Here is a 10,933-nt window from a genome sequence, read left to right as displayed (position 1 = left end):
TTTAACTCTTTCAGTAGTTTTGTTTTCACAAAATCAGTAGATTCTTTTTAGGCCATGTAAATATACAGTAATACAGTGATATGCACATCCGTCCTAAATGTCCCAAGAGCAATTCCACAAAATTGGAAACCTAATTATTCCAAACCACCAACTGGTAATTATCATTTTTTAGCTAAAATCTACTAAATCAAAAACTAAAATAATATACTTAAGTATTTTTGGGATATATTTGGGATTTTTTATAATAAAAATAACAGCTAACTTAAGGGGATAGGCGCAAAATGTCGTCTGTTAAAATGTTCAATGTATTTTAAATGTTTTCGTTTTTTGCGAATCCTTAGAAAACTAATAAGTATTTTTGAAAAATTTAAAAGCACAAAGAAAGATTACGTTATTACCGAGGACCGAAAGTCCCTGAAAACTTCTATAATGTTTATTTTAATACGTTACAGGGGTGAAAAAAAGAAAAAATTTAGTGACTTTTAATTCCAAATATCTCGTTCAAAAGAAACGTTTTGGTTTTTCTAAATAATGCAGTCTTTCATTCTGCGTTTAAATTTTTCAAAAAGACTTATTATAGTTTCCTCATGATTCGAAAAAAATGGATCAAATCTGTTGAAATATACCAAAAATCTACTAAAAAATATTGCCTACTAGAATTTTTTTAAAAATATCAAAAATCTACCAAAAAAGTAGAAATCTACTAAATGTGGCAACGCTGTTAATGAGAATGATACACTTTTGACACTGGTCACATGATCTCTGTCACCCAATAAGAGGGTGCGTTCTAAAATGGTTTTGATAGTCGGCGCGGCCGGGTTTGGTTGGCGATTGGACTTCTAAGTTGTCTTATCCGTCTGAGGTTGGTAATTAGGTATTTTTTTAGTAATATTGGTAATATTGTTTAATGCGCCATTTTGGTTTTACTTGAGATTTTTGGGATGTAAAGAAAATGAAAACACAGAATATAAAAAATGCAGGCATTTTCCGATAACTTTAAAAGCACCATCAATACATTAAATTTATACAGAACATCTTTAACATAAATTTTGACTTTTATATTAAAATTTGATTTTTTAAATTTGCATATTTTTTGTCAAAAATGTCATAAAAAAAGCAGCGCGTGTGTTTTTTAAAGGTGAAATATCGATATTTGACGGTAATCTGAGATGCGTTTATAAATTTCACATCAGGTAATAAGTCCTTTATGTATTTATATCATATAAATTTAAATACCCAATACGATGTCAAAACAGTTTACTTTTTGGTTTTCGCATTCACCATACAGGTGTTAAAAATATAGGTAAAAAAACATAACTAGTCTGACTCCTTGAGCAACCATTGCACGCGCAGGTGCTTTTTATAGTCGCTTCAGTTGTCTTATGCAACGGTTACGAAACGATATTGCTTAAACAGGAGGTTGCCTAGGCAACGTCAAGACAACTCAAAAATCGTCCACCAAATCAGTGCAGAATAGGGTCGTCTTTTAGGCAATAACAACGTTGTAAGAAAACTGTTCGAGCCATTTAAATATTTAATTAATTGTTGTCTGGTTTAAAGCACCACCCTGTATTCAAAAATCGTTATAATGTTAGGAGTTTCAAAAACCCTGAATAGACACATTCTTCTGCTCAGACATATACGTTTTGTTTTGATAATATTTATCTACTTCGAAGAAATCACGTCATGCTAAGTTTGCAGATCTTTGACACATATATGTTCGTAACAAGAATTTCAGAATGAGAGCGTCGTAAATAGTTTTCAGTGTTGAAATGTGAATTGATAAGTCAAGATACGGGCGATCGAGATTTTCCGAGCCGCGTAATAAAAAACACATTTTAGCATTCAAAGAACGTTTCCGGAAAATCGGGAACCTTTTTAAGATATCGTGTAGTGGTAATAATAGGTTCGACAAGAAATACTGTAATGCACGTTTGACACTCCGGATTATGGTATTTACTAACATTTTAATTATACGCGGTGTGTTAGAACTTATCCATTTTAGAGATATACGGTTAATTTTTCGTCATTCAATAATTTTGCAAGCTGTTATCTTAAAGCTGATTATAGAAAGTAAAAGTACAAAGTCTTTTATTTAAACTCGAATCTCGGGGGTTTGTTTAGATTGGGTAAATCTTTAGAGGCCCCCACATTTTGTGGCGACCGTGTGGACAGGACGGCTTTAAGTTAAAGTTAATCGTGTGTGCATACGAGGTGTGACGAAAAAGCGTATCGAGGATCGCTGAACTCTATCACGTTTCGCTTCTAGTTTTTTCGGTAAGCGTGTGTGTTTAGTTTGCAGTGAAAATGGATATTAAGGAAAAGCATCGCAAAGTGCTTCGTACCACTTTCAGCAAAGCAGCAAAAGAGTTAGAGGACTTATTAAAAGACCAAAAAGGTGAGGTACGACAGATCAAAATATCCTTAGATCTATTACGACAGAAAATGGATGATCTAAGGAGAATAGATGAAGAAATTTATGATCTCCTGTTAAACGAGGATGCCAGTGAACAAGACCTGTTGAAGGAAATAGAAGACAGTGACAGCTACATCAGAAAGTTTGCGGACCTGAGTACACAGTTCGAGGAACGGGTTCAACCAAGGATAGCTGCGTCCGTGGAGGATGAGGTGGCCTCTGGGACAACTGGTAAGAGCACAGGGAGCCTACAAGGTAAGCGTAAATTCAAATTACCTATGCTAGAATTCAAGAAGTACGATGGGAACATTAAAAGCTGGTTGCCCTTTTGGTCACAATTTCAAAAAATACATCATGATTCAGACATAGACTTAAGCGATAAAGTCGAGTATTTAGTTCAAGCTACTGTACCGGGCAGTAGGGCAAGGCAACTAGTTGATAGTTTTCCCGCGACTGGAGATAATTACACTAAGATTATAGACTGTCTAATTTCGCGTTTTGGCCGCGACGATTTGCAGATCGAGGTATATGTTCGGGAATTGCTCAAATTGGTAATAAATAATACTTCGTCTGGCAATAAATTAGACATTTCTTTATTGTATGATAGGTTAGAGACTCAGTTAAGGGCTTTGGAGACACTAGGCATTAAATCGGATAAATACGCGGCTATGTTATTTCCTTTGGTCGAATCGTGTCTACCCGCGGATTTATTAAGGATATGGCAAAGATTTCCGGAAGATGTTGGGTCACAAACGTCTATTAATAGTGCCGGTATTTCCACCATAGAAAATCGACTCAAAAGCTTAATGCAATTCTTGAAAAATGAAGTCGACAATGAACAGCATGTTTCTTTAGCGATCGAAGGCTTTGGCGTATCAGGTACTAAGTCTGGGAATTCTAAACGTAATGGTCCGAAAAAGAGGATGCCTGAAGAGGAAGAACCCCAGTTTCCTTCGGCGATGGGTTTGGTGAATTCCCATAGTACAAATCATAGATGTGTATTTTGCGAAAATGCACACGAAAGCAGTCAATGCTTCAAGGCTCAGAAGTTGACTTACGACCAAAGAGTGAATATTTTGACAGAGAAAGGTGCTTGCTTCCGCTGTTTGAAAATTGGACACCAATCTCGAAGATGCCGTGGTCAATTAAGTTGCTTACTTTGTCATAAACCACATGTGCCCCTAATGTGCAGAGAATTTTCGATGGGCAAGGCAAAAAAGGAAGAGGAAAATAAGATAGAGAATGATGTTCAAGCTGTGCCGAAAATAAATCAGTCCTTGGCCAATAGTGCTACTACTAATGTTTTTTTGCAAACTTTGCGCGTCAAAATGAACCACTTAGGCAAGACGCGAGTTGTACGCGCCTTAATAGATACCGGATCTCAAAAGACGTATATTCTGAGGTCCACTGCTAGATTATTAGATTATCCATGTAAACGACAGATTAACCTTGTACATGGATTATTTGGAGGTAGCGAACTAGCACAAAAACATGATTGTTATGACGTTAACTTGAGTTATAATAACTACAGTTGCACATTTGAAGCACTAGATCAGCCCGTAATTTGTAGCGATATTTCTTCCGTATTTAATGGTCCCTGGATGGAAGAACTGAAGAGGCTGAATATAGAGATAACAGATTCCGGTGATACATCTCCTATAGAGGTTTTAATAGGTGCAGATATTGCAGGAAAACTCTATACCGGAAGAAGACATATTTTAGGATGTGGACTGGTAGCTGTAGAAACCTTATTGGGCTGGACTTTGATGGGAAAGATACCTTTAGATCAACAGGACAATCGCACCGCGACAACGGTTTCACTTTTTATTAGCAACGCGTCGATTAGTCAACTGTGGGAGTTAGATGCTTTGGGTATCAATGATCCGGCTGAAAGGAAGACAAGGGAAGAAACAGCGCTAGCAGCAAAGCAACTTTTCTTTGAGACTGTTGCAACAGATTCCACAGGACGATATGAAACCAGACTGCCATGGTTAGAAGGACATCCGGCATTACCAAGTAACTACCAGATGGCTAAGAAACGGCTGGATACCACGTTGAAGAAGATAAACAAAGATGGATATCTTGAAGCCTACGGCCAAATATTTAAAGAATGGCTGGATGAAAATATAATTGAGGAAGTGTTCGAGGACCAGCCGAACCGAGGTCATTATTTACCCCACAGGCCGGTAATTAAGCCTAATAGCGCGTCCACAAAAATCAGACCAGTTTTTGACGCTTCAGCGAAAGAAAAAGACAAACCTTCTTTAAACCAGTGCCTTGAAAAGGGGGTTAACTTGATTGAATTAATTCCTGCTATTTTATTAAGATTCAGACGACAAGAAATCGGTGTAATCTCAGATATTCGCAAAGCCTTTTTACAGATTGGGATACACAAAGCTGACAGAGATTTTCTTCGTTTTCTTTGGATAGATGATGCAGGGAAAGAAAAGGTGTACCGCCACTGTCGTGTGGTATTCGGGATTAGCAGTAGTCCGTTTTTATTAGGAGCTTCACTAGAACATCATTTTTCCTTGATGTTAACAAGATGTGCGTCAAAACTGCTGAATGTTTCGGAAGACACTATTTTAAAATTGTCGCATAGTTTTTACGTTGACAATTGCGTTACTAGTGTTGCTAATGAACAGGAGCTGCGAATTTTTGTAGAAGAGTCGAATATAATAATGGCTGAAGGCAAGTTTGATCTCAGAGGGTGGGAGTATACAGGCCAACCCCCCGATGACACTATTGATGCCTCGACCCAAGTCTTGGGAATAAAATGGAACAAGATAGATGACACCTTGTGTCTACGACAAGAGGATGAAGATACGGATCTACCTCTTGAAAAACCTATAACTAAAAGAGTCATAGTCTCACAAGCGCAGCGCCTGTTTGAACCGTTGCTAGAGTCCAAATGGTGGGAGGGTCCGCAATGGCTTTATGAAGATCCATCATTTTGGCCCCGAGACAATCACAGCTGTGATGAGGAAGAGATTAACAAGGAGAAAAAGAAAAAGCTAGTTACGGTCCTTGTTAACCGTGAGAAAGATGGTATGACCTTAGCTGATTGGCATCTTAATTACTTTTCTCAGTATCTGAAGACATTGCGCATGTGCGCATGGATTTGTCGATTTACCAATAATGCTAGAAATAAGGACGACAAACAAAAGGGAGAGTTAACCCTTGAGGAGCTTGATAAAGCTGAAACATTGGTACTCAAGCTAGTACAAAAAGAAACGTTTTCGGACGAAAACGATAAAAAATTGTGTGGAATGGGAGCCTTCAAAGACAAGAGTGGTTTGATTCGATTGAAGTCTCGCATCAGTAATAGAAACGACGATGAATATTTTCGTTTTCCAGTAGTTTTGCCAGCCAAGCATTTTATAGTGATCGAATAGCCTACTATTTCGCGAACATGTCAAGTCGTGTCATGTCGGAACACAAGGACTGATGGCTATCGTGCGCGAACGATATTGGATTTTAGGTGGTCGTCGCGCTATAGAATCCGCGATTTCCAAGTGCGTCGTCTGCAAAAGACATAATACCGGGTCGTTTGGGGTGAGTGCGACACTGTTGATAATAGATCGTGTCCGGGACGCGATAGCATTCGAGACGACGGGTGTAGACTTTACCAAATACTTTATTGCCAGACGAGGTCGGTCGAAGACTATAGCCAGTGACAATGGGACTAACTTTGTCGGTACCGAGAACGCGTTTCGTCGAGGGGGCTTTGAGAAGATTGCTATAGATACAGGACAGTTTCTCAGACCCACTCAGCGTTTCTACCCATTGGATGCCCAACAGATTGGGTTCAGATGCCAGGTGACGACATCAGTGTGGAGTCGAGCAACAGCCAGGGACCGCCTTCAGAGAATGTGTGCGAAAGTGCGGGAGTTGCTATGGCCGAGAGTGTCGCGGAGCCGGGAGTGTCTAAGAGCAGAGTACCCGAAGCGAAAATAAGTGTAACGCGGAGTGGACGTGAAGTCAAGACCCCGCTGCGGTATACGAGGTAGACTCGGTTTTTATTTTTGTATTTTATGTTATGTTACTGTTGTTTGATGATCATGGTATTTTGATGTCTCTGTTAATTTTGTGAGCCATGTTCATTTTGTGTAACAAAAGAGATGTCTCAGGTGGGAGAATGTTCGAGCCATTTAAATATTTAATTAATTGTTGTCTGGTTTAAAGCACCACCCTGTATTCAAAAATCGTTATAATGTTAGGAGTTTCAAAAACCCTGAATAGACACATTCTTCTGCTCAGACATATACGTTTTGTTTTGATAATATTTATCTACTTCGAAGAAATCACGTCATGCTAAGTTTGCAGATCTTTGACACATATATGTTCGTAACAAGAATTTCAGAATGAGAGCGTCGTAAATAGTTTTCAGTGTTGAAATGTGAATTGATAAGTCAAGATACGGGCGATCGAGATTTTCCGAGCCGCGTAATAAAAAACACATTTTAGCATTCAAAGAACGTTTCCGGAAAATCGGGAACCTTTTTAAGATATCGTGTAGTGGTAATAATAGGTTCGACAAGAAATACTGTAATGCACGTTTGACACTCCGGATTATGGTATTTACTAACATTTTAATTATACGCGGTGTGTTAGAACTTATCCATTTTAGAGATATACGGTTAATTTTTCGTCATTCAATAATTTTGCAAGCTGTTATCTTAAAGCTGATTATAGAAAGTAAAAGTACAAAGTCTTTTATTTAAACTCGAATCTCGGGGGTTTGTTTAGATTGGGTAAATCTTTAGAGGCCCCCACAAAAACGTTGCCACGCAGTAGACAACGTTGTCGCGTCGACAAATTGCTACTTGGGTAGGAGCACATATCCTATGAGCCTATCTTGGCACAAGATCAACTGAACAAATATTGGCGGAAGAAGCGCTGGTTTTATTATTAAATTGTGTTAAATGACTGTTTATGGACTGTCTTCAGAAGTGTCCCAACGTGGGTAATAAGGTTGTAAGTTTAAATTTTGATGGTACTCCAGTGAATTTGTCAATAACGAAACGGTTAGGTTGTAATTTCAACGATACTAACTTAAAAACTACATTTAAACACCCTTGTGTTAGGTTCTTCAAACAATGTTTCAGGAAATATATATGTTAATAATTCTTTATTTTATATGAGGCTTAATTTTACATGTTACTAAAAATACGCCATGCATTAACTGACGCCAGTTCTTACAAAAGACAGGAACTTGCTGCCAACACAACATTTCAAAGCTTTACTCTAATATCTTATGTACAGATACAATATGTAAATATATTGGGCTACCTCGATTGTTTTCAAGATCCTAATTTGAATTAAGAAATGAAAAAAATAAAAAAAGGCCAATTTTACTGTCATCACTGCATGTGGTTGTGTCTTTTTAAACATAAATCACATGCTATGATTTTCTGACGAATATTCTAAAGTTAAAGTTGATTCGGCATAATGGAATGACTCTCTTCCAATAAAGTCGCCCCAGGAACAAAACTCATAAATAGTGGCAATATAATTTCATAATACTTTAAAATGCATAATGTCTGAATTTTCAATATGAATGAGTCAGATAAAATTAAATTATTAGAAGAGATTTGTTTAATTCATTAATGTTTTGTATTTTGGGGACAATTTCCTATTAAGTAAGTGGAAATAAAATAGTAAATTGCAGAAATAAAAAGTCTTGTTAGGTTTCGTGATTTATGTAAACAAAGAGGAAATATTTTAATCTATACTTTTTTATTTAATGCGAGTATTAATTAATGTATTATTTATTTCCTATATAGGGGAGTCCAGATAGAACGACAACATACATTGTTTCGAAATAATTCAAACAAGCTTATATTTTTCTACAAACTTTTGTTGATAGTTTATATAACATGATAAAGTAAAAAGTTCTACTCACAAATGTTGCCGCTAATTGTTTAAACAATAACAATTGTTTTGTATAAATAATTTTAAAAATATCTTTGAATTCATCATTTTACTTTGATCAAATATGTTTCTATCTTGTTTTTGATTATGCTAAATCCGAATATGGCATTACAATGTAAAAATTCTTATACAGTATGTCTGCGTAGCTAGGAACCATATGGGAAACTTTTTTATTATCAATTTTACGAAAAAAAGTGATTCTCCATAAAATGCTCTGCATAGTCTAAAATCTAACACTCAACAATCAGATATCAAATTTTATCAGTTTTATACGAGATATGTCAAAAATGTGAATTTCGTTAAAGAGTAAAGTACCTTTATATTCCAGAATATTAAAAAATGTTAATAAGTTATCTGGAATTAAAAACTATGTTTTAATATACAAATTTTATCCTTCTAATTGAAATTTTTTTTTCAATTTTTTCTCAAATTACGGGATACCCATCATCATTACATTACAATTATGATAACTATTTTATTATCAATATTACGAAAAACAGTTATTTTTCATAAAATGCTCTACCTGATCTAAAATCAAAGATGCAACCATCAGCTATCAAATTTTTTAAAATTTTATACAAGGTATGTCAAAAAATATGAATTTTCCTTGAGAGTGCCTTTACAGTTCACAATATTTTAATTAAAAGGATCTAATTGAATATTGAAACATAGTTTTTAACTCCAAACAACTTTTCTTTATAACAATTTTCGATATTGTGAAATATAAAGATACTTTACTCTTGAGCAAAATACATATTTTCTGACATACGTCGTATAAAATTAATAAAATTTGATATCTCATGGATTCTATACAATGCAGAGTATTTTATAAAGAATAACTTTTTTTCGTACAGTAAAACCTCGATATAACGGACTAATTGGGGGGACAGGGTGTCCGTTAAAGGCGAAAGTCTGTTATATAAAAATAGGTTTAAAATAAATCAACAAACTTTTTTTAAGTTCTATTTGCACTTTTGATGTTTTTACGGTTTTTTTATAATTAAAAATGTGTCTGAATTATGCTATAATAAAAAGCTTATTGAATTTCTTTTTAAAATACAGAGACGTTTTTAATTTTTTTCACATTTGACCGGATTTTCTTGTGTGTTATATCCGAAGTCCGTTAAATAGAGGTCCGTTATATCGAGGTGTTACTGTACTACTGAAAATAAAAAAGTTATCAGTAGGTACCAATTTTTTTTGTTGAACATTTATTATTGTTGTAGCTTATTATTAAATTTATTTTAGGTAAGTTTTACAGTAAAAAGTTTTGATCACGTTGTATAAACATTTCTTTAGCAGGTAATTTTCGGTTTTTGTATTACATTTTTTATCTTTCTTAATTTTCTCAAAAAGAAATTGTTTATTTCATTTCTAAAATAAAATAATTTAGTGCATTTTAAAGATTACATCCTAAGCTATAAAAAAACACTATAAAATTGTTATAAATCTGTTCAAACTTGAGTAATATCGTCTTAAAGTGGTAGTATTTCTGTAAAATTACGAAGTTTTCAAAAATTACGTTTTTTGAGACGTCCTATTATTTGAATTAAATTTTTGAGATTTTTATGAATGAAACATCGTTTAGTAAGATGTTTCAAAGGCAAGTTGTGCAAATTTGAGTTTTATAGGTAAAATTTTATTAGTTACACATTTTTAAATAATTTTTAAACAAAATTCATGTAAGTCTTACTTTCTGCCCTCACTGTACTTATGCACATATATTTTATTTCATTTTATTACAACCATAAGATAGCTTAATTGTTCTTCTTTCATGCTCAATTTATAAAATTTCATTTGATCCATTAGTTAAAGAATTATATTAAAATAACTCAGCCGTGCACTTTGCCGAACGCTACTTTAAAGTGCGTCAATTTTTGTGAGAAGGGTGACTTTATAAGCGTTATAAACAAAAAATTATAGGAGCTATAGATTTAATTTTAGAAAAATCTTTATATAAGGTTTTTTTGTAAAATTTTTCAATGGTCAAGTCAGTTTTTTCCCAAGATTTATATTTTCGGAATTATTTAAAAAACAACTAATTCCGCAGTTCATTTATTTAATAAAAAAATAAGCACCCACTTCTCGAGTAGAACTTTTTGATATGTTGTTTATTAAACATTTTTTAATCACATATTATAATTTACCAGAATAAATTTTTCAAATGTTTATAGCCGGCAAAACAAAATCAATTAAATGAATATTTAAATAAAAAAAACATACAAATGTTGGAAATATCAGGTAGGTATGTGGTCTATACTTGTGTAGCTTATTGAGTATTAATAGATTTTTTCTATTCTCATACTATAATATATAAATTATGATGTCACTACCTGTATCATAATGAACTTCATTATGATACAGATTTTCATTAAGATACAGATTTTTAACCAATAGAATCGCGATATGGCATTCGCGATAAAGGTGGTACACGCGCAGTGACCAATGGCGAGTCAAATACGTACGCTTTGTCAGTTCTCAATATGTAAACAAACCGTCAAACTGACAAACTACTTAATTTGTTTGCGTTACAAAATTAATAAATTTGAATATATTTTTTGTTGTGCATGATCATAGAAAAAA

The 10,933-nt window shown here is 34.4% G+C and overlaps 1 protein-coding gene across 1 annotated transcript; it reads left to right on the top strand.

Moving 5' to 3' along the window:
• Positions 1-2,307: 2,307 nt before the first annotated feature.
• Positions 2,308-9,602, top strand: LOC126892168 (uncharacterized). The gene is made up of 2 exons (XM_050661640.1): positions 2,308-5,330; positions 9,599-9,602. The coding sequence occupies exons 1-2, from the start codon at positions 2,308-2,310 to the stop codon at positions 9,600-9,602; spliced, it is 3,027 nt and encodes a 1,008-aa protein (XP_050517597.1).
• Positions 9,603-10,933: the final 1,331 nt, after the last annotated feature.

The sequence above is a fragment of the Diabrotica virgifera genome, chromosome 1 (assembly GCF_917563875.1).
Source record: "Diabrotica virgifera virgifera chromosome 1, PGI_DIABVI_V3a".
In the NCBI taxonomy this organism is placed as follows: Eukaryota; Metazoa; Arthropoda; class Insecta; order Coleoptera; family Chrysomelidae; genus Diabrotica; species Diabrotica virgifera.
Note: the sequence above shows the minus strand (reverse complement) of the source record. Positions and strands in the feature narration are given on the sequence as shown.

What these genes read in the sequence shown, in the direction of transcription:
- LOC126892168 (XM_050661640.1), top strand. Translation starts at nt 2,308, where the DNA reads ATGGATATTAAGGAAAAGCATCGCAAAGTGCTTCGTACCACTTTCAGC.